At 40.5% G+C, this 24,772-nt stretch overlaps 1 protein-coding gene across 1 annotated transcript in view; it reads right to left on the bottom strand.

The window, feature by feature from the left end:
• Window positions 1-1,593: 1,593 nt before the first annotated feature.
• MFSD2B (MFSD2 lysolipid transporter B, sphingolipid) overlaps window positions 1,594-24,772 on the bottom strand; it is a 38,095-nt gene continuing 14,916 nt past the window's right edge. The window contains exons 5-14 of the mRNA XM_059835584.1: window positions 24,441-24,519; window positions 20,251-20,420; window positions 15,443-15,533; window positions 15,227-15,348; window positions 12,779-12,862; window positions 11,041-11,121; window positions 6,834-6,943; window positions 5,468-5,611; window positions 2,698-2,874; window positions 1,594-1,651 (exon numbers count right to left, since the gene is read on the bottom strand). Of these exons, the coding sequence (XP_059691567.1) occupies window positions 1,594-1,651; window positions 2,698-2,874; window positions 5,468-5,611; window positions 6,834-6,943; window positions 11,041-11,121; window positions 12,779-12,862; window positions 15,227-15,348; window positions 15,443-15,533; window positions 20,251-20,420; window positions 24,441-24,519 (1,116 nt within the window). The remainder of the gene's footprint in view (window positions 1,652-2,697; window positions 2,875-5,467; window positions 5,612-6,833; window positions 6,944-11,040; window positions 11,122-12,778; window positions 12,863-15,226; window positions 15,349-15,442; window positions 15,534-20,250; window positions 20,421-24,440; window positions 24,520-24,772) is intronic.

The following is a 24,772-nucleotide window of genomic DNA, read 5'->3' as shown; positions in this document are numbered from 1 at the left end:
AAAACTCAGTTATGATTAAGTGTTTTGATGAATTAGGACAGTTCATTAGGCCTTAGACTTCAAACTTGCCTGAAAAGGTTTCAGTATTAAACTTAGACACTCAGTGGATGCACTGATTTTACTTCACAGTGTCTTTCAGTAAAAGCTTTCCCAGTTTCCAGTTCCAGCACTGTGAGTCACTTCCCAGATGGCCCTGAGCAAATTACTTGTGGTCGCTGCCTCCAGAGACACCTACTGCAAGTGCTCCCAAACGGCGGCAAACCAGTCCTCCAAAGGCACTTCTAGTACAAAATAAAGGCACCCTCCCACATACTCACACAGTGAAGCCAGTGGGCTGTAAATTCGTGTCTTGTCTTGCATAGTGCTAATTTCTTCAAGGCAAACAAGCCTTCAACTCTTGGATTCATCACTCTCCTCTCCAGATTTAGAGATGTCTTCAGAGTCCAGTCATTTTAGCTTAAGCTTGGAGCCAGCCTCTGGAGGTCTCTCTATCTCCACTGACTACAGAAGAAGCCCAGAATGACCAGGTCTGAACTTAAGTGCTCCAGAAAGTGCCTGAGGTTAGGTGTGTCTTTCATCTGCAAAATGTGTTCAGCAGTGTGAATCTATAGTAGAAATGAGGTTTCAGTTAACATATCTAAAGCATGATGACATCCCTGACTGAAAAAAAAATAAATCACCATTTAAAAGTAAGGTGTAGCCTCATTATTAGAGAACACTGTGTGCAAGCTGAGATTAACAGCCATGCTATGGTGTTTTGTGAGGCAGAGAGCCCACACCATATGCAAAATGGGTGAGTATGATGATTACGTAAAGGCCAAAATTTACAGAAATTTGAATGGCATAGTCTAATTTTTGGAAGGGACTACTGATTTTGGGTATCCAGAGTGGAGATGTTGTTTTTGAAAATGTTAAGTACTTATTCTCTGACAGAGATCAGTTTACATGTGTCAGAAGCAAGGAACTCCAGTAATGGGAAATGTGAAGTTCTGTTTCATATAAAATCTATAAAGTTAAATTACATCAAGATCTCTTTCAGAAAAAACTCTTCGTGAGAAAACCTCAAAACATGTCTGCATCAGTGATCTGCTTAATTTCAAAACAAAGCAAATCCTAGCTTTATATAGTATACTTCAGGATTCCCAAGTGCTTTCCAAACACACTAGTATGTAATTTATAGGTAGAGATTATGTTCAAAATCCACCCAGCCTCTAAGGGTGAAATATATCACGAGTTAAAATTTGGGTGGTGCACCACATTTACAGTTTTTTCCCTTGACCTACAAGTCCGTAGAAACTCCTGTCGCAATGAGACCACAGCTTTCCGTTAATCATTGAAAAGCAAACAAAAAAACCCCAAGCCTCCAATAGCTTATATTCCTGAACATTTGTGATGTCTTTTTTATCACAGTGCATGGAGTTAGAGATATCTTTTGCACAGTGGTGTCCTCTCTTGATTTCATTAGTGACTGTGTCAGAATCACCCTTTATCTTTTTTGATAAAATGTGAGCAGAGAAATGACCCTGAAGACTCTCACAGAGTTTGTGCGTGGGATGTGAGACTGTATTTGGAAAGTCATTGTATTCAGAGCTTTCAGACCGAGGTGTCCTCTTTGTGGTCATCCAGGTTCTCTGTGCTTTGATGGCTCCTTCTGTTAAAAGCAGAACAAATGATATGTGAACAGACTTCTGGATTTTATTGCTAACTAATCAAGCTACAGTTTGGCAATCTCAAACAACTGAGAATGACCAGCAAGGTGTGGTTGTTATGGACAGTGACTAAAGTACCTAAACAGAGGGACCAGTCCATTTTAGATTGTTTAGCCTGTCCCCTCCAGTCTGCAGCTGCCACTCAAGAAAGCAGCTGGTGCACAAGAGGCCTGTGGCATATCTGCCAACCCCATGCATGTATCTTAGATATCTTAGGGCAATGAATTGGTCCCACATACCCATGCTTAGGCCCTGGTATTGATCCCTTAGCATGGAAATGAGTTTCCAATTCCAGTAACTTGGGATAATAAAACCAAGACAAAGTAACAACGTATTTTGATATTTAATCCACCAGTCTGCTAGGATAGACTGTTCTTATGTAAGTCCTCAGTATATCAAAGCTTCATTTGACAGAGGTGGATGATTTTGAGCTAGCCAAGATTTTCTTTGGAGAGGGAGGAAAGGGGAGGAAGGGAGAGTGATAGGGTAGAAAGGGAAAGAACAGGTCAAAGCTGTCCTTTCTTTTTCTCCCACGATCTTTCCTGCCTACGCCTCTAAATGGTTTGGATGTTTCTTATACGCCATATACACCAAGAATGCAGTCAAGAATCCCATTTTCTTCTATATACAAGTAAATTGTAACTATTCACATTTTCTCCAGAAATCTAATCTACGTAGAATATTCTTCATTTCTGGCTTGAAACACTGTACCACAATAGTGTTTTGTGTGCCACCCCGGAGAAAAAGTAAAATATAGCAGCCGATACATCTGATAAATGGTCCTCTAAGCAGGTAGTACTACACTACAAAAATAAGATACTGGAGCATGTAATGGTACCATTCAGTTAATAATTCAATTAATAGATTGTTGTTTTGTTTTGTTGTAAGGAATATAGAGGTGTATGTTGGTAGTTAATAATTTTTTGCCCAGTATTATTAAGAGCTGCTGCGGTGATGTTACCACTGTTTGCTGCCAGTTCAAACCTACCTTAACACTTTAAGCGCAAGCTTTGTTTCTTTCCGACTTTCTTCAGTGATTGGGTAGAAAAGAAGAATAAATAAACCTACAAGGATGAGGATAGCAGGGACTGCTCCAATGAGGATTTTAAGTGTGAGGATCACATCGTCGGATTGTCTGCATATCCCTGGCTTGTATCCAGTAAACCTAAACAAATTGAAGTAATAGTGGTGTATGTCCAAAGCTAAAAGGCAGTTGTTCCTCTGAAAGCTCCCTTCTTACCCCCAACACTCTTCAAGACTTTTGTCCCATTATTCCTACACCTCTCTTTTTTCCTTCCCCCCACTACATGTTTCAAATCTTGTTTTTTAAAGCTTATTTTTGTGCTCGATTTCAGATAACTGCATTACCTCTGTATTTTCTCATTATTATTATATAACATTTAACTACGAAGAAGAGCATGGAATCCCATGTAAGGAAATTGATCTATTATGTGTCTCCTATTAATATCCAGCAATGTATTTAGGCTCTGCTTTAAAAGTATGCAAGTAATCTGACCAATTTCAACAGCAATAATTAACTTAAATTTAAACACACACTTAAGCACTCTTTTCAAGATAGACAAATTTACTCAAGTGCTTAGAGTTAGGTACACACTTACCGTTCATTGACTCAGGGCTTCCATACAGTCCCACAACTGCTGATATACTCAAATTCCCATTCCCAGTTTACGGAATGAGTTTATTTTTCTCTGAACATGCACCTATGAAAGCTACAGCTCATTTGGCATCACTCTGTCTTCTGTGTTCTCCCACAAACATCTGCTTTGGCAAATTGCTGGGAGCTAACTGGAATGCAACTGAAAACGGGCTAATTTGTGAACAGCAATTTGTTTGAGGGTGTTCGCAGTAAGCATCTAAAATTCCTAAGCCCAAAATGTTCAGTCAAGCACTGCTTGTCATTTAGCAATTTCAGCTGAAGGCCCTGAAGCAAAATATTCTGGTTACCAAAACCTAACTTGGAGCCAAGGGCTAGAGAGTATTTCAGACAAGTTCCTTTCTAAGTGTTTATTGCATGCTTGTGTGCTGTAGCAGCTACAGGCAAAGGTCCTTTCTGCTAGGTCATGCACAAAAGCAGGTCAGGAGATGGCTGACCACTTTCTCAGCCTGACTGTCTAGTCAAAACAGACAAGGCAAAAGTGGAAGGAGAACACAAAGCATCTTGATGGCTGAGCCCAGAGAGTCATGGTGAATGGAGTTGGTGGCTGGTCACAAGCAGAGTCCCCCAGGGCTCAGTTTTGGGATCGGTCTTGTTTAATATCTTTATCAATGACCTGGATGAGGGGATTAAGTGCACCCTCAGCATGTCTGCAGATGACACCAAGTTGAGCGGGAGTGTTGATCTGCTTGAGGGTAGGAAGGCTCTGCAGAGGGATCTGGACAGGCTGGATTGATGGGTCGAGGACAATTGTATGAGGTTCAACAAGGCCAAGTGCCAGGTCCTGCACTTGGGTCACAACAACCCCATGCAACGCTACAGGCTTGGGGACGAGTGGCTGGAAAGCTCCCCCGCAGAAAAGGACCTGGGGGTGTTGGTCGACAGCCGGCTGAAGATGAGCCAGCGGTGTGCCCAGGTGGCCAAGAAGGCCAACGGCATCCTGGCCTGGATCAGAAAGAGTGTGGCCAGCGGGAGCAGGGAGGGGATCGTGCCCCTGTACTCGGCGCTGGTGAGGCCGCACCTCAAATCCTGTGTTCAGTTTTGGGCCCCTCACTACAAGAACGATATTGAGGTGCTGGAGCGTGTCCAGAGAAGGGCAATGAAGCTGGTGAGGGGTCTGGAGCACAAGTCTGATGCGGAGCGGCTGAGGGAACTGGGGTTGTTCAGTCTGGAGAAGAGGAGGCTGAGGGGAGACCTCATCGCTCTCTACAACTCCCTGAAAGGGGGTTGTGGTGAGGTGGGTGTTGGTCTCTTCTCCCAAGTGACAAGCGACAGGACAAGAGGAAATGGCCTCAAGTTGTGCCACGGGAGGTTTAGGCTGGATATTAGGAAAAATTTCTTTACTGAGAGAGTGGTGAGACACTGGAATAAGCTGCCCAGGGAAGTGGTGGAGTCACCATCACTGGAGGTGTTCAAGGAACGTGTGGACGAGGCACTGTGGGACATGGTTTAATGGGCATGGTGGTGTTAGTTGATGGTTGGACTTGATGATTTTACAGGTCTTTTCCAACCTTAGTGATTCTGTGATTCCGTGATTCCAAACTGAGACGGTCTAGGTGATGGGCAGAGCTGTGAGAAAGACTCTGTTCCTGACCCTGATCAGTGTCCAGTTCCCTAAAACCATGGGAATCGGTGATCCTTTTATGCTGAACAGGCCACTAGGCATTCCTGAAATCATTCCAATCCATGTAAAGACTTACAAGCTCGTGTACAGAGTCCAACCCAGACGCAACATGGAATGCACAAAGCAGCTGTATCACTTGTGGGAGACCTTCATCTGCTGAGCTTTCATGTTTAGTTCTTTATTCATATACGCCACTAGAATTTACATGAGCAATTTCAAAAAAGGAAAATCTAAAGGGAAGTCAGATCTTTCTGAACTGAAACATGTTAGGGCAGGCAACTTAATGCTCAGTGGTCTGGCTTATGTGATAACAATCCCATCTTTAGTGGTCAGCTGTCTGGAGCTGCTGGCACTTTCAGGCTCAGGGCAAAAAGGCAATTAACTCCACAGGGTAAAGGCAGAGCAACCTCAGAACGCTTTCAGAGTAGATCCACTAAATCGAAACATAGTGTTACTTACTCCAGGCCTGCTGCAGAAATTCCTAAGCCAATTCCTGCTGACATCTTGGTAAAGAAAACGTAAGAAGAATAGAAAATGGTTTCATGTCCTTTTCCATGAGGATTCTGCAGGCGAAAGTTATCAACAACATCAGGCAGCATTGACCTAGAGATGAGCAAGATAAAGATAAAACTGGAGCCAAAATCTCTTCTCAAAGTCCAAACTTACTAAAAGAGTACACCCCTCCTCCCTTTTTAAGATCTGACTGATGTAGTTACGCACATGAAAGAATTGAGTTCAAAAAGTCCTACTGCTGGACAGGAAGGCAAAAATCCATGTAAGAAACGCATGGCCACATATTACAAAGCAGAAAACCAGCTGAAAGACTATCAAACCCTTGCTGGGAGGTGCCAGAATTCTTTAGACTGACTGTCATTCCAGTCAAAAGTTTTGATATTAAAAAAAGAACAACAAAACCCACGTTTCTTAAGATTTCAGGGGACTCTGAATCTTTGACTAGTTTTAGTCCAAAATAACTCTTTTGACAAGCTAAAAAAATTTTCAGAAATCAATAAGGCCTATTCTCTCTCTACTTCAAAGAGACTGAATTTGGTAATGGGGAATCAGAATGGAAGCTGCTCAAATGTCAATTGTGAATTGACATGTTATTTCCAATATATTTCATGATTTTCTGTTGGAAAAAAGGGCTTCTCACTCTCTGTGCAGAAAAGCTTATATAGTCTGATAGCTTACTTCAAACCACGTTTCCTTGTTCTCTTGGAGTTTTCAGGGCATTGTACAAACGAGCAATGCAAAACAGCTCTCTCAGTAACAGTCTTGCTTTCTGGTCAATTTGACCTGAATAATAATTATTCCCTCTGGAGAAGAAATCTCCCATCCTGCTCATCCTTGAGTAGTTTTTTCCCCACATATTTTCAGTTCTTAAGCGCAAAGGACCTTGAATTATCAGTTTATTTTAACCATATCCTTGTGGCATTTGATCTATAACAGAGGACTGCTCAAGCAGAGAGACATAGCTTGTCTTATGTTTCCTCTGCTATGTTCTTAATTGCTCAGCATTAACTGATTTATCCAACTTCATCATTCCTATAGCTCTGTTAGAAACCAAACCTAAGCAACTGATTTACTGTTATCACAAGTTCTATAGCTACTTAGACTATTGATTCATCTACATACTCTTATGTAAAAAGAGTAGTTACAGTAGGCATAATCTGTTAACAACAGGGCAACCAAAGCAGAAAAAGATTCTTGGAAGAAGTGACTCTTGCCAAATTCTGCCTCTTTTGGAGGCAAATTCCATGCAGTAGTACATATATGTAATGTAGACGTTTACCCCTTCCCCACCTCAAATGTAAAATTCTCCTACCATGGCAACAGAAGAGATGCTGCAATGCTCAGACCAGAGACGAAGGCCACAAAGTAAGCCAGGATGAGGTTTGGAATGGTCACTAGCATGACTGCAAAAGGAATCATCCACTGAGGAAGAAGGAAAACAGTACGTATAACTTACAGTATGCACTGCTCAATGGTATATACATTGTTCCCTTCAAAATGCAAGACTGTGTTACAGAACTGTTCACACATAGCAATGCCTAATGCTTAAGTATTTTGGAGAAATGGCATTTCCAAAGAGCCCTGAGCCAATCTGTATTTACCTATCCAGTGAAATCAGAGAAAAGTAGGACAAGCAATGTTAGTGCCTTCTCTGTTAGCAGTATTAGGGCTATAACGGCAGTAGTAAATTAAACAGTCCCAAGAGCCTATTTATCAGTCATGAGGCCAACTGGCAGACCCTGGCCACATTCATACTACTAAGCATTCATAGTGTCCAAAAGAAATACGTATAAATATAAATACTTTTTTTGAAGAGCCCTTAAGTGGGCTAGTTCCCAAACTATGCCCAGATACTTCTTGGGAGATTGCTAACCAGCTTGGGCTAAGATTTTTCTGCCAATTTAGTAACAGAGATGACAGAACACCAGTTTCTGTTCTAGATGAGTGGAACTATTTAATTTGCTATTAGAGACAAAGCCTTGAAACATCATCACACTGCATTTCAAGGGGAAGAATAGGGGTTCAATGGTAATTTTAAACTGTAAATATCCCATTTCACAGATCATCTTGAGTCTTGAATGAAGAAGAGTTTGCTTACACCTTCATTTCCAGTGACTGCTTTAAAGCAATCTAGGTATTTGGCAGTAACTAAAACCGGGAAGGCAGTGTGGTTTACTGCCAGTCCACACAGCCAGATACACTCATGACATTGCACAAGTCACTAAGGCTACCCTCAAAACCAAAGTCATTTGGGATGCTCAGGATTTGCTTTCTGGCAGTACTTAAAACCACCAGATTTCCTCAACTTCAACTTGAGGCAATAGGCTTACAGGATTGAAAATCCACTATTTTAAATGCTGATTGAATGCATACAGCCCAGCTGTCCCGTACCCATCACATGCTCCATCTCCCACGCCTGTGAACCATGGCCACAGCACATGTAGAATACAGAACCAGGGGCTTATGTACAGGGCTTTTTAATGATGGGGGATTAGTTTAACATTAAGTGTTTCAATCCTCTATACTTGCAGCTTGGGAGCTGAGGGTATGAGAAGAGCTTTCACAGAGAGTGATTCCCCTAAGCACTGCTATTTACAGTTCTGTATGATAAGTGATTCTGGGACTCCTGGAGTCTAATCCATTATGTTTATGTTTTAAATGCATTTCCTATCTGAAGCATTTGCTCCTAACCTAAGGAGGCAGAAAATAACCTTTCCTGACTGCAAGTTCCCAGCACAGACAGATAATCCTTACATTAGCTCCATGTTGTGGCAAAATCATTATTTCACCACAAGAGAGCACTCCAGCAATACCAGATTTTATGTTGCCTATAAGCAATTTTATGGCTGCCTTATGCTCCACATGGGGCACCCACTCAGAAACCAAAGCACTTAAAATTCTAGATCGATAATAATAATCATTGTAACTGTAATTTTCTACTGAAAGAGAAGCACGACCCGCAGGACTGAGGCTACAATGCCCTGAAGTCTCACTGATGCAATGGTAGTGCAATCATGGGGGCAGTGTTCCTGCTGCAGTAAACAGCTAATGCATCTCCTTCTTTTCTACTTGTAAAGCAAAAACTCCATTATTGGCACCCTGCTCCCTAGTCACAGGGCTGCTGCCCTCCAAGTCATAAACGATATCCTACAGTTATCACGTGTCTTCCATCCATTCCCTGACAGTACTATGGAAGGCGACCCTACTGGGATGCTAAAGGTCGTGCTGGCCTGTGCAGCAGCACATTATGAAGAGCAAATCAGGAAAAGGTGCAGCTAGGATGTGAGTGGAAATGGGGATGGGAGTGGAAAAGGGGCTGCATAGCCAGGATTCACCCAAGGGCATACCTCCATGCTGCACAGTGCTGATAGATAGCAAACAAACAATTGCATATGTGTGAGGAGGTGAAAAGATTGGGGGCATTTTTGGATTTTTCTTTTCATTTTTTACTAAATCCTCCAAAACCCACAGCCAAAAGCTATTATTGGCTAGGATGGAAGCTAGAGTTGTGAGAGACAGATCTTCCATTTTTAGACACCTTGACAAAACCATGAACCAACAAGTTGCCATGCTTCTTAAAATTTCTCATGACAACTTCACCTCCAGTCACCAGCTGAGAGACTTATTGATTGTGAGTTCAATGTTTGCCCTGTGAGGGCAGAGCAGACAATCTAAATGAACATAGCATGTGGGAGCAGAAGCAAATAAACAGAAGAGAGTAATTTCTAGCCTGTGGGCTAGATCAAGGATCCTGCTTGGGAATGACCCTGTACTTCCAGGGAGTCTGGGCTCTAAGCTTCTAGAAGTTTAGATACTTACTCAGCACTTAGACTGTTGGTCATCTCTTGTGGGGGAATGAGTAAAAAGGGAGCAACATCAGCGGAAGGAAGCTGCCTTCTATACTCTTTCAGGGGTCTCTTCAACACAGAACCACTTTAACAGGAAAGATTAGTCTGGAGTAGTGTGAAATTTTTTTCAGGAAACTGAATTTCAAATTACATCTTCACCCTGAAAGCTGAGTAAGGTTTTGGAGAAAAAAAACCTTTTTTTCCTCCTGTCTCCTTCCCTTCCAAAAGAACATTCCCAGTGACAAACATAGGAGCCTTAAATCATGTGATTTTATTTCACAGTGAGAGAGGACAGATTAGTTGGACAGATCACACAAGGTGGTAGTATAGGAAGCCCCTGTGATGCACTGCCAGACACAAAATCCGTCACTGAGCACACACTGAGTCCCTTGAGAAATGTCTACAAGGTGAAACAGAGGTGGCTTTTTTTCAATCCAGCCCCCACTTAGACCATAATACAGTCAAGCAACTCAACTGTAAAATTAAGTTAGAACATGTTTACAGAGGTGCTGACAGGCTTTCCAGTCATGTTAAACTAAATTTATAGAGCCAAGTTGGTTGAAGAAAGCATTTTTCATTGCCAAATAGACAGAGGAGGAGATTTCCCAAGGAGGAAATCTGCATTCCCTGGTCCAGTCAATGGTCCAATACTGCTTTTGGCAATTGTCTTTGCTTAAGTGCTAAAAAGAAATGAGGATGGGACTTGGATTCCAGATGCCTGCTTCAAAACACATTAACGATTCAGCATATTTGGAACTTGGGTTTTAAAGTTACTTCTGATTCTTTGGAAGTCATTCCAACACACAGATTTTGATTTCAAAAATTATAACTATTCAATTATATTCGAGAATTGTCACCAGACCTAAACTTTTCAGCTTTGTTCAGATTTTGACATGTAGCCTCAGGCTTGATTTTCCAAGTCCTCATGCTTTGCTGTGCACAAGGCAGACAATTTCTTTCTTTCCTCTTTCATAACTAATTGAAGGTAAACAGGGGAAAAATGGGGAGGAACAGGCCTATACAATGACTTGCTGAGGATGATGACAGAAAATTGTTGCTGTCTGCACTAAGTGAAGGACTTAAAATAATCCATCAGAGATGAGGGCAGGCTTGCTGAGCTGGCTTTGCAGAGCTGTGTCAAAGTTAAACTAGGCTTCTTTTCTCAGGTAGGTCACCTATTTATTTACTTTGCTAATAACTGTCCATCTCTGTTCAGAGGGATGTGGGCACCCCTGCCTTTTATGTTTCTAGAGGAGGATGTGTAACAGACTTCTGTTTCCTCCTCTGTGACTGAATTACAGATGGGTCAACTCAGCACTGTATACAAAGACAAAACAAGCCTTGTACAACAGAAGACTTGTCAACCTGAGGCAACACAGATCTGAATTTATAAAACCTCATTGGGGTTCAGTTCTGAAAGCAGTGAAATGCGGAGGCTGTGCAGATTCTTGAAGAAGCTGGGACCTCCCTTCAGCATCAATCCATTTCTTAAGTTTCTCTTGGAAACTTGGAATCTGTCTGAAATTTGGTATAATGATTTAAAACAAACTCTGAAACTGAGCAAGTTTCGTGTAGCTTGAGGTTATAAGCACTTGAAAGAGCTCCTGAAGTGGCTCCAGTTGTCAAATGAAGTGAGCACAAGCAGATTTTTTTCTCAAAGGATTTGCTTACCGAAATCCCACATGCTGCACACTTCTTGCCAAATCGCTGCAGAAACTTCTGCCAGAAAGGAATGCTCACAGCTGCTGACACCTACAATTGACAAAAAAACCTTATCTGTACCGTGCTTACTGCCACTGTCTTCTTCAGCTGTAGAGCTCAGATGTCTTTTTGTCTAGTACATTATAGTCTGAAAGGAAGATGAACTTGCAGATTCCTGTTTCTCCTCATCCCTTCAGTGATTTTTTTTTTTATTCACTATTATATACTAAAAACAAAAGCTAGCCATGAGAGGTTTTTCCACAGAAGGCAGTATCTTAAAATTTCCTTTTCCTAATGTAAGCCACAGCAGTTAAAGCTATACATGACACAGTCATTAAAGTTCAAACATATTGCAAACCGTCATACTTTGTGCTAATGCCTTTTGCCTCATTATCTGAACCTGACAAAAAAAAAAAGTGAATTAAGCTCTACTCCATCGTACAGGAAGAAAGCTGAAGCACAAGATACACTTACTAAGATATACTTAGAGTACATATCCCATACTACATGTTTATTCTTAGGAACAACCTGTAAGATAAATAGTCACTTTCAGTCAACACTACTGTTTCATATACTGTAATACTCACCTGGTAGCAGCAACAAGTACAGGCAACATAGTACCAATGCACTGAAGTATTGCTACTAATGACAGTCTTACAATTGACCTAAATTCAAATGTAATCTCATTGTTACAGTTATATTCCACTCTACTGACTTGAACTATATGGCTTCTTGTCTCTCTTCTTGATGTCCATTACTTGCAGAGCCTTAAAATACCCAACAGTCATCCCTCGCTCTCCAACATTTTGGTTTTAATCATTGGAAAAGATCTGTCTTATACTGTGGGAAATGAAGAATCAAAAAGGAGTAGAAAGGGTGGGAGGTTGGGACCAAGAAGTGGAAATGAAGTTCCGCTAAGATGGTTCCACAAAATCTCTGTGCCAAATGGGTCAGAAATCATGCAACAGCTTCCCTGAAAATGACTGCTGAAGTATTCTATATGGTAGACAAATTCTCTACAAAATATTTCAAAAGTGTAGTACATGCACATCCCAGTAATTATGCAATATTAAATGTTCTACTTGTGTTTAAAGGATGTTGGTCAGAAGGATGAAAATGGCATTTTTCAACTAATACTACTTGTAATCATAAAGTAAATCATGCAGTACAGGAGCAGTGTGTAACTGAGTTATAAGTATCATCTAAGCAAGCAGAATTCTACCTCTGCATGCCAAGAAAAAAGGTTCTGTAAAAGGATCTTTTTATCACAATGCCAATCGCTCTAGAGAGGAATCTTCACATGTCTGGATATTTTAAATATTTATCCTTGCAAGCTGCCTAGCCCAGAAGGCTCATGTGTATGAATACACAAATTAAAGTTGTTTAATTTTTGGCATATCAGACTGGGGAAAGGGAAAAAGGAGCTAAAATTCCAGACCTCCTTTCTGGCAGCAGCTTTTGCCTTTTATTAGAGCAGGAAGTGACTTACAGGTAAAAGCAACAAACAATGAATTAAAAACTCCAAAGCATTAATTTTTTAGAAGTACAGTAGGGAACACCAGCTTTATTTCCAACGGGCAATGCAAAAGACAGCGTAGTTTCTTAACAGCTCTGCCTAGACACAAAACTCTTGTCTTCTGTTATTTTGTGCCAAAAAACAGTGAGAACCAGCTATCAAATAAAAAGATGGGAGAGAAGTGCGACTCACCAAGATGGTCACCACCAGATACTGGAAGTGATTGCGAAGATCAGCAGCATGAGTGCAGAATAGGACGAAGTTGCTCTGCTCCAGCTGTTGGATTGAAGACATTTGGTGACCACCGAAAAAGAAAGGAAAATTTAAAATGACAAAAATGACGTCTCATTCCATACTAGCCAAACATAGTTGGTGACTGATTTGTTAAATGTAGGATTTGGGAGTCCCATTCTTCCCTTGTTTGCAACAATTTAAAGAAGCAATAACTATCCTGCTGTCACTGGAGTAATATGCCAATAATATTGGGGCAAGCAAGAGGTAAACCATGCACCTAATACAGCATAAAAATGACCAAACCAGGAACTGCTTTACGAGACGATTCTGTCTAAAGGCTTTATTCCTTATGTTGCAATTGCCTTTTGTTGTTGTCACGGCTACGGCTACAGACTACTGCAAGAAATTGCCCTTCCTTTTCCATAGCCATGCCATTAATCTTTCACCAGAAGCTCTGACTCCGAAACAAGTTACTCTTCCGCTAGAATTACGCTCATGCCAACCTTCTGTAGTAAAGCAGCTAACTGCTGGTTTCTTATACAACCTTGGCTATGAAGTGTAGTTTTGGGTCAGCTATCTTTGTAAGTCTGAGTACTCACTGGATGGGAGGATCTAGGTGCACTGTGTTATAATGACAGATGAAGCCACTGCCACCATGCTTTTGCAGAACTCAGGGGGGTTCTGAACACCAGAATATGGTTCAGGCCCAGCTCCAGCAGTTCTGCAGAAGTAAAATTACAGGGGAGGATTTAATACTCATGCCACAGCAGTATGATCAACTCTTGCTCTTTTGTGTGCTTGTAGATTATAAGCGGCCAATCATCTGCATACAAATTAGGATAAAAATTATATCCTTTCTCCATTGCCACCAAAGCCTTCCCTAGCTTGTGGCCTTCAATTTAGATGTAGAATATCACACTCTGGCATTATGGCCAATGCATCTTTACCTGCCTATTCCTTTGCTCATCAGTAATCCACTCACTAAATTCCACGAAGTCAGTGTCCCTCCCTTGAATAATAATAGCAAGGGTTGCTGATGTTGGCTGAACTGGAGCAATACAACTTCCAGCTTCTGCCTCCCCTCACACCTTCCCTTCAGTCTGTACAAACAGAAAAACAAAGAGATATGGACTGACAGAAGATCTTTTCCTCTCTGGGTGTTGTCAGCAAGTAGTTGGCTGCCAGCAACCAGATGTGCACTGTATCCTTACTTACTGAATGGATGCTGGAAGGATCTGGACCATAAGGGACCTTTCATCTTTCATCTTCTCCCTGTCTCTGCTGTTGCTCACAGTACCTGCAGATCCCAGATGTAAGCAGAAATACTTCTGCTATTGTTTCTCACCCTTGGGCCTTCCAGCAAGGACTGACATGCTGTAAAGGACAGTCTACTAACTGTGCCCAAATCCAGGCCAACAGGAAACTTCAGTACTTCTTTGGAAGTCTTTGCAGGCTTTTAAGCAGCCCTTCCAAGGAATTTACTAATTCACCAGGGCTGCTGGTGAACACAGCACTGCTCTCTTACATGCCCCATTCTTGCCCTCTGTCCTGATATTCACTTCATCAATGGCTGATGCGACTAAGAGTCTGTTGACAAAAATGTGAATATTATTTGCTTTTCAAAATAAAGCCAACTTCAATTGATATGTACAGGTTCATATTAGAATAACGTATTTACTGAGTTGAACATAGCTCAAAAATCAAGTCTTAAAAAGACTGCTGGACTTATGGGGAGTAAGGGTTTCTTACTGAGTGGCTTTAAGTTTTTCTACAGCTTCTCTCTATGGGAGGACGTATTGCATCTTTTTGTGAGAGCCACATTCAACTGCAGGTCCTCATTTAAAAATTAGCTCTATCTAGCTCTGAGACAGGTAAGACCTCCTGCCTCTGAACATCATCTTGCTCTGACCTAATGCCTTCCATCACAAAAGAATCCATAAGAACCAGTTCAGCCACTATCTGAGAACAGTCACCTACGCAAAGGAAAGGGGCAGTGGTTTGAAGCGGCACACACTATAGAGAAGAACAGAGAGAAGAGAAAAAGCATTCTCTAAGCAACTGAAACCACAGGAGACTGTAGATGGATAACATATAATGACCCAATCTGGGTCACTAGGACTAGTTCCTCACCTTTTATGGGAGGGGGGAAAAAAAAAAAGCAGCCTTCTTTAAATGGCCAGGACTTTGGTTTTGCTTCTCGTTTGAAAGAACCGTCTCCAGCCACACAGGACCCCAGGCACCAAAAAAGGACTCTGGTTCCCTACTGATTTGTAGGGGAAGGCGCCACCCCCTAGATCACCACCTCCAGTCACCAGCCACAGGTTATTTGCATTTTAGCTGCCGCAGACTCTCCCATGCTGGGACTGGAATGAGGCCAACGCACAGACTTAGAGAGTCTGAAGTTACCTGAACTGCTGTCGAGATGAGAAGAAATGAAGCAGTAAGCTTCACATATGGACCGTGCTTCATGGTGAGTCCAAGTCCCTTACAAAAAGGAATTGCTCTGTCTGAATTCAAGGCATAAGGATCTAAGAGGAGCAGAATACATAAAATAACAATCTTTTTCAGAGGTGAATGTGAAATTATTCTTATTAAATCTAGGCATACTTAAATATATCTTACCATCTTTTTCCTTTACTCCGAGAAAAAGAATGACAATTCCAAGAAGATACACACCTCCTATGACCCCTGCTGCAATCATATAAACTTTTGCCTTTGGAAAGAAAAAAGACATCTTTGAAATTGCGACAGGAGAATGACAAGTCATAATGAAAATTTCAGTCTCTTTCTGGTGAGTCATCTGCAAATGAAAAAATGCCCATCTACATACAGTCAACTGTCTGTCTTCTACCTCTGAAAAATGTTCACTTCTGCAGTTCATTTATAAACAACACCTACTTTTGGATAAATCCAGGGCACACAAGTATATATCTTGCAAAAAAAAGAAGCTGTGAACAAAAGGGCTACTGTGTTGGCAACCTGAATGTTTTAAAAATTAGCTTATGTTGAGACTAGCTATAGACATACACAGTCATCTATAAAAAACATGCAGCATCCATAGAGTGATTCTGGTTTTTAGTAAATCCAGTTGATCTAGCTACACAGACTGCTATCTGTATCTTCAGGCGGGGTAGGAAAGGTGTCAGTACTGATCTAAACATAATTACTACTGTTACTGCATTTATACATAATCATCATAAAAACTTCCTTTAATGAATTTTAGAAATCACACTTTCACATGAAAGTTTTGACAATATGGTAGCTTGCATGCTTGTTTTCCTGGTTACTTAGTGAAATACTTAAGCAAATTTAGAAATCTTTTCTTCCTATTAGCCAGGGGAACAAAGCCTCCAAGGATACCTCCCGCATCATTAGATCACATTTATTGTTTCTAACTCTGATTACACTGACTCTTGAATAAAGCTTTAAAAATTATTTTCCTTTAGTATTCGGTAATAATTTATTTTATACTGTGTTCTCAAATATAAAATAAGTGCTGGTTATAAAGCTTTATGACACAATGATTATTTGATAGGAAAACTTAATTCCAAATTATCAGTAATATGTTGCAAATGGAATTAATATAAATCTAGGAAGCAGTTGGTAAATAGGCATGCAATTACAAGAATGTACTCCCAAATATAAAGTCAGTATAAATGCAAAGGTAGTCAGATGACCTATGCAAGTATAGATAATCTTCAAGACAACAGCTTTTGTTAAGATATTTACATTTTAGAAGGGGACATGGTGAAATAAAGGAATGCGGGACTATTCTTTATTTGGCACAAAGGTTTGGGGTTTTTTGTATCAGAGATATAAATTAAGTCACAGAGTACTTTTATACTATTGGTTATGGCTTGCACAGACAACAGGCTGCAGTATTGTAGATACCTGAATTCACTTAGAGGAGGTAATTTCAGCCTCAAAAGCAGCCTAGCCAGGAGAGAAGGGACTGAAAAAAATTATAGTAACAGGATTCCATTATGTATTTTATATCTCACGTCTATTTATTTGTTAATTTGCTTGAAGCAACTGAATTAAATGCTTTCTTTCACAGGTCATAGTCAAGTGTAATTTGAGCTTAAACTATCAAGAATATTCGTGGTAGGCCAAATAAGATTCTCTGACCCTAAACAAAACTTGTTAGCCCATCGATGAACTGTATCAATATCCATGCTTGGTTTCCAGTAGGAAATATCCAATCCTAAGCTTACAGTAACAACTTCAGAAGAGCTTAGAAATAACTATTTCTTCCACTTCCTTTCCTCAATAATGAGCAAAATAGTCATTCACCAGGTCTTCTTTTAAATTAGGTGTGCTCTTGAGCAGCTAAAAAATTAGTCCTTGTGACAAAAAGGCCATACTCCTGAATGGCACTAAGAGAAACAGTCAATATTCGGCCTCTTCTAAATATTTTTTTTTAGACTGATGGAGGTACTTCAGGTTCATAGACCCTAATCCTGCCCCAATTTATAACTCAATGTCCATCAGTCATACAACCAAAATTCAAGATCCAACATCTCCTGTTGATCGTGCAGTTAGATACATAATCTGTTGTTCGTGGTGTGAACAAAAGGCAAATGCCCTGTCATACGATGCAAGCAGCTCCCCCACGTGGCTCGCTGGCCATACATGCTCCCATAATCCAACCAAATTGATGCCAGGTTATGTGAATGGCAAAAAACTTTGGTCTTTACAAAACAGGGAGTGAGGTGGGTTGCCAGAGCAGTTCATTCAGACTATGGCCTCTGCCCAGGCCTGAGGGCTCTTTGGGAAAAAGGGCAGGAAAGAACAAGGAGTGAACAGAACCTTACCCATGGAAAAAAGTTGGATATCATAATCCAGACTGTTCCCAATCATGGGATACTACTCATCTACAAAACCTGAGAAGGTGACACACAAAACAGTGGAAGAAGGAAAAAAAAAAAGACCAACTCAAATAAACAGGAAATCCTCACAAAAAATGAACACATGGCTGCTTGTAAATAAGAAAGTGAAAAGAGGAATGTAATATCTCTAATTAAATCAACCCATATAGTTGGCGAAATAAAAGACAAGTTTCCAGTTACACTGCGACTTCTTCAGATCTGAAAAATGTTTGTGTGTCTAAAAGCTTTTCCATTGTTTCCCAGCGTTAGTAGCTAGTTTAATGGAAGACATTACTTCTATCTACAAGCTCTGGCTTCTTTAGGCTATATATCTTTACTATTTCTTCTGAATAAAAAACTACTTGACATTCAACTCATTGTGAAGCTTCTTTCTCCATCTCCCTCCTACCTCAAAAAGGACAGGAAAGCACATGTGGTTAGTCAGAAAATAAATAAATCCAGATCATGTATTTTTTTTCCTTGAAAGTCATTTAAGAGATTTGAAAGTAGAAGCTGGTGATTATGGCATAAAGCAGATTCAGACAGGGAATCTGCTGTACAATGAAATTCAGCTTGCTCCACAACTGTTCAAGCTACTCCTCTTGACAATTCACAGAGCTGCAATAGCACAGTAGTTTTCTACATCAAGCCATTGTCCTAGAAGCTAAAAAGGAAGACAGGATGATGTTCTGTGTCTTGTTAAAATATACACTAGAAGTTACCTAACAAGCAGCTTCAAAAATGCTTTAATCAGCTATAAAATGGCATGGCCACTTAGAGAAGCGGCCCAGCTCTCCCCATGCAGTTTCCCAGGTAGCTCTCTGAGAAGTCTTACAATGGCCTGTGCCAAAAGGATCAGGTAGCACAGAGGCAGAGAATAGTGTCTGGGAGTGGGGGCAAGCAAGGCTTGGTCCCCTTCCTGGACTACCGGTGCTAGTGCCAGGGTATGCAAATTCAAAGCATGCATAAAAGCATGCCTTTGGCTTGTGATTTTACTTCTGCTGGAGTGGTAATATGAGCTATTCAACTACAATAAGCAGAGCACGAATACGTACGTCCTGATTTGCACCAAACACCTGAGATTAGACTCAGGTCAAGGAATCTTCTTCATGAGGAATTTTATATATCAGTTAGTACATGCACTGACAGAGAAACAGATGAAAATATAAAAATACTGAATCTAGTAATTGGTAAAATGGAAACAACAAACTGCTGATTTCACAAATGACACAGAAAAAAATGTTACACAGGTAATTGTTTGATTCAGGGCCTGTTTCAGGACCACTGGAAACAATGGAAGACTATCAAATTGTGTTCACTGATGTCTGGATCAGGTTTTGGGATTTCTTCCCAGATATAAAACCTTCTCTGTTTCTCAAAAAATAGCAAACTGAAGCATGAAGAGATTAAATTACTTGTGCAGGATTACAGGAGAAATCTGCTGTGGAAAATGAAATAAACAAGCATGGATCTCTAGGTTTATTCCACATGTTAACCACTGAGCCCTGCTCCCACTAATTGCCTGTTACCAACCATCTACTTTCAACAGTGCTTTGTACCTTCACAAGAATACAGATTCCAAGTAGGACTTACAGTTTCATTCACATAACGGCTGTTAATTTTTACAGGAGATCACCTAGTGATAACTAGTTTGAAAAGCAGTGTTGCTGAACCGAAAGATCCTGGTATAGCCACCATTTTTTCATAGAATCATAGAATTATTTGGGTTGGATGGGACCTTTAAATTTCATCTAGTTCCAACCCCTCTGCCACGGGCAGGGACATCTTTCACTCGATCAGGTTGCTCAATGTCCCATCTAACCTGACCTTGAACACTTCCAGGGATGGGGCATCCACAACTTTTCTAGGCAACTGGTTCCAGTGTCTCACCATCCTTATCATAAAAAATTTCTTCCTTATATCTAATCTAAATCTATCCTCTTTCTACCCTTCTAACTATTGTCCCTTTTCTTGTCCTACAGGCCTTAGTAAAAAGTCTTTTTCCATCTTTCTTACAAGCTCCCTTTATACATTGAAAGGCCACAATAAGGTCTCCCTGGAGCCTTCTCTTCTGCAGGCTGAACAAATCCAACTCTCTCAACTGTTCTTCAAAGGAGAGGTGTTCCAACCCTCTGACCATTTTTGTGGCCCTCCTCTGGACCCGCTCGAACAGGTCTGTGTCTTTCTTGTGCTGAGGACCCCAGAACTGGATGCAGTATTCCTGGTGAGGTAAGGTAAGCTTTTCTTACTAAGCTTCTATTTTAAACTGTGAATCAGCCCCTAGTAAAAAAAAAGGATGGCCATATACCTCGTAGCTACTTTACAGTTTAGCATCTTCAGAAAAGCTCCTCAGTGTAATTCTGCTGTCACGCTGAGAAGTGGTTGCAAAGACAACAGATGGGAAGCCTTGTTTGCAACAAGGCAGTTGTCTCAGCTCCAGTATTACTGATTTCAAGGAAGTCATGTTTATGCTCATCCAGCTGGATGATATGATACGGTATTACAGAAGAAAACCACACCCCTCTCCCTAAGAGATTTTAGTGTGCTGCTATAGACACTTACTTGATGAGACAGGGGATCTGAGGGGTCTGGAAAGCTGGGAGTGTCATGCCAGGAGTCGGTTGTGTTTACTGGGGGATTCATAGTGCAGTGATGAGAGACGTGAGCACTGGCCACAATCTGACCCTGAAGAGCAGCTCCAATCAAGGTCCCAAGCACCTCCATGGTCATTCCTAAAGAAGGAAGCACAAATGTGCACTGAGGATGAGAACTTGATTCCTCCACTGTCTGCAAGCCTGCTCATTTATCTCACTGAAGAGCAACCTCATCAAGCCATTTTCTTTTACAGGGAACAAGCAGAAAAAGCAATACCAAGAACAGCAGAACTGGAGGATCAGAAATAGAACAGTCTCAAGGAAAGAGAGTTTTGTCATCTATTTTCTGATCAGATTTTAGAAGCCTCCATGAAAGAGCCTCTTTTATACAGGCTGCATGATGGATGTGGCTGAGATTAAGAGCCACAGGGCAACAACATAGAAACCTTTAATCTCGAGGACCAGAGCAGAACTACACTTCAAATGTTGAATGCCATTTTTCCAAAGCAAGACTAGGAACCATAACATCAGACTTTTCATCTCAAGCTTGACAGTAACTTGTGAAACATTTTTCAAACCACTTACCTGATCAGACCTCTAGGTTCTCCTACTGTAAAACAAAATGATGCTTACCTCGGACTTACGTTGGAAATAGTACAGTGGCAAAGCTCCTGGAAACAGCAGATGCTGTTCTTAACTGCCTAAGGCCACAGTCAGGCAGAACTAGGTACCTCAGCCTCAGAGCATGATTCAGATCACTAACACTCCAAGTAACATCAGAACAAGGGATCACCTAAAAAAACCAACCAAAGTTTCCATTTGGGAAAGCAAAGATCTAACCATGGGCATCCAGCTCATGCTCCATGTACTCAAAATCAGTCAACAAGGTGGCTAGTTGCTACAGCTCCATTGAAGGCGGGTGGTGAGTAATCTGAGATCTAGACACTTCTCACCCTGAGGGATTTCAAGCGTACCACTCCTGTTTCCACGCAGTATGGCCATACCCAGCACCCCCATGGCAGGGAGATAAACTGAGTTCCTGCCCTAGCTCCAAGGACTATTTATGCATTTTGCATAAAGATTCATCGGATTGAATACATGAACAGATTAGGAACAGGGACAGGGACCAAGACTCCCTGTTTATGAGGGAATGTTCTTCTCATTGACCTAAACATCAGGCTTTTTTCTACTTACTCTCTCTCAGTGACCCCAGGAGTCCCAAGTTCCTTTCTGAGCAGCACCATAGGGGATTTTAAGGGCCACTTCCAGAGCGGGTTGTGTCCTGGTGGTTATCATACTCTCCCTGGGAAGTGACAGGTGTTTCAAAAGCTCCTAGGTTCAGGCTTATTCAAGTTCCCTGCTCTATAACAGCCTTCCTCGGTGACCTTGGACACGTGCCTTTTTGTGTATCCTTGTAAAGGAATAGAAGTACTTCTCCACCTAACGGGAGGGCAATGCACACAGACCGCAAGATGTTCAGACAGTGCAGTAACAAGGGCTGTATGTAGTATGGAAGATCAAGTAAGGAAAAAGAAAGAGAGGCTCGCTAGGACACTTGGATCATTTAAACCATTGCTAGTATGTTTCCAAATGGAAAATGCTTCTGAATGGAAAATTTGAGGCTTCATGTAACATTAATTTAAATGAATGGGAGGTAAAAAAACCAAAAGCTTCCTCCCCAAACGTCACATCCAGTCTTACCAGCAATGTTCCAGTTCAGTCCATACACACAAAAATGCTGGCAGATGGTGGAAATCCTAACCTCAACCTGATCTGAAGTGTTTGGACACAAACTAGTCTCAAATGGGCCTTGCAGAGCTTCCAAACTGTTGACTGCTCAGTGCAAAGGCAATGCACCTCAGTCACACCTTTCATTCAAAACACCACCTACACATTTATAACCTTTATCTAGGGCTCTATATCTGCATTTTACAAAGCATTTGCATAGAATAAAACTCAGAAGCATTATTATAGGCAACAGAAATACAACCATTATAAAACCTTATTTTCTAAGAAGTAGCAAGAGCTGAGAAACAGGCATTTTTCAAAGTTCTTGTGCACTCAGAATTTATAATGTATTACTTTCCACCTCAGCCAAGAAAGCCGATCTTCCAGAAAGCAGATTGTACCTTGAAGTAGGTTATATTTTGCCCAGAACGTAAGTAGGATTTATGTTAAAGCAACTTTGGAATCCAGTATTTCTATCTTGCACTCATAGTAAGGAGCAGGACAAAATTTATAATAAGCAGTTCTGCTTGTCTCCAGTAGAGGGTAATGGATCCTCTGATTCCAATCTCTTTTTAAAAGTACATTTCATATTACACAGCTGTTTTTCTTTAAACTGTTGAAGAAATGCCTGAACAACTGACTGCATCCAAGAAAGTCTATCAACAAGAATAATTCTCAATGTAACCCAACGAGAGACAAGAGAAAAACTGTTTAAGTAAGGCCTTGTTGTTTAAAAAAATAAAAAAGAGAGAGATTCTCACATAATCATAATCAAACAAATATAATTTCAAAATATACAAAAATACCAACATTTGAAAAGTCAAAACTATGGCTCATTCCACCACCCTAACTCGGCTTAGAAGAACTGCTGCACACTCAAAAGTTAAACCGTTTCCTGATAAATGTATAACACCTCTTAGCCATGGAGTTCAACAGCTTTTATGAGCACAAATTTCACATGCCTGTGAAGCCTTGCATGGGACTAGCAGAGAGAAAAGCACATTTATTTGGATCACAGCCTCTGAAGACATAAAACCAGACAATAGAAAACACTAGGTACATGGATTTAGTTAGAATTTAGGCCAGATGACTCAGAATACAGTCAGTGCCAAAGAATATAACACAACTGGAATCTCCCACTGTTTAGTCCTGTCCTATGACTGCTAGCCCAGACTTTCTCTTGAGATACTTGATGATAATGCAAATTACAACTGCTCCATGTGGCTGGAAAGGGATGGGGTTGCTCAGGGGATATTGTATCTAGAATTCCTGACATGATATTTTTAACACTGCTGGACATTTTGCTATAACTCTGTGGTTTAGTTTTCAACATACTCAAGAAAGTATGTTGAGGGTTAGAAGGACTAATGGAAAAGAAAAGGATTCTTGCCCGGAAGAGAAAACAGACACAACAAAAAAATTACAAGTTATTCTAAAATAACACTGAAGGACAAGTTAGGACACAGAAAAGTCTTTCATGTGACACTTGAGCACTCTTTTCTCTTTACCTTGCTTAATGCTGGTGGCCATGAGAGATAGCAGTTACATAATAAAGAAAGGGTGAGAACAGAGCTGAAGAGAGTAGGAAGGGAAGAAACTGTTCTTACATTGAATTTATGATCTATACAGGAAATCTTGAAGAGATTTTCATTGCACTTCTTTGGTCTGATCGATTTGCTTCAAAGCAAAAACTTTGTCTGGTTTTGATTGTTGAAGAGCCAGAGATATGGTCTGGAAGCCCTCATTCTTTTAACTAATACAGCCAGAGTGCTAGTTATTTTACAGCAAGTCTGTCCTTAAACTGCCTAGTATATGTTAGAATTAAACAAACACAGATGAAATAAAAAGAGACATTTCAGTTGGTGTGAACACGCACACAAAATTACTTTCCTTTTTTGGTGGGGTTAACTGTCTTGGTTCTATGAGTTCTAGAATTTTTTTCAGAGAAAACAGCTTGGAGATTTGAATTTATAACACAAACCACATAAACCTAAGGAAATCCAAATTTAAAAAAAAAAAAAAAAAGAAAAAGAAAAGAAAATACTTAAAATTACCTTCAGGCTTTCTTTAATTGAATGTTAACGAAGATCAGCACTTTGTTTTTTCCCCCTACAAATCACCTTTAAATGAAATCATTATTCCCTACCCTGGCTTGGGTAAGAGTGATTTTTATTGTTTCGTCTGGCTAGCAATAAACTGAAAAGAGTTTATAGTTAATCAGACAATTTGAGACAATAAAACATTAATATCGCCTATTTAGCTAGAAAAATGGAAGCATTTACAAGACAAAATATATTTCATCAGATATTAAAAATCTCATATAAAAGTCCAGTTTAGGGATACAAACTGTTAGGAACTTCCTATAGACAGAGAATGATTTTAAATAAAACTCAGCCCTAATCCACATGAGAAAGCCCAGATCATACTCACGGTATGCTGTTGCAGAATCTCTCTCCTTCTGGTCTGTGCTGAGAAACATGGTGAGGGCAGAATATGGTACTTGGAATAACTATGAAAGGAAAGAACAACACTTAGGAAATGTCAGGGTAAATGCTGTATTCCTTTGATATCCGGGAAAATGGTTTAATGTGACCTTGGAATTCACTTATTTAGAACATTGTATTTTTTAGCACAAAGACTTGCTTTTCTTTCTGATTTGTAAAGCATATAACAGGAAAAAGTATCTTTCATAATAAGACTAATAAATAATAAATTACCAAGAGACTTTACCTTAACGCTGTGCTCTTTCAGCTTCCTTGGGA

Source organism: Gavia stellata, chromosome 2 (genome assembly GCF_030936135.1).
Source record: "Gavia stellata isolate bGavSte3 chromosome 2, bGavSte3.hap2, whole genome shotgun sequence".
Classification (NCBI taxonomy): Eukaryota; Metazoa; Chordata; class Aves; order Gaviiformes; family Gaviidae; genus Gavia; species Gavia stellata.
This window is presented reverse-complemented; position numbering and strand designations above follow the sequence as displayed.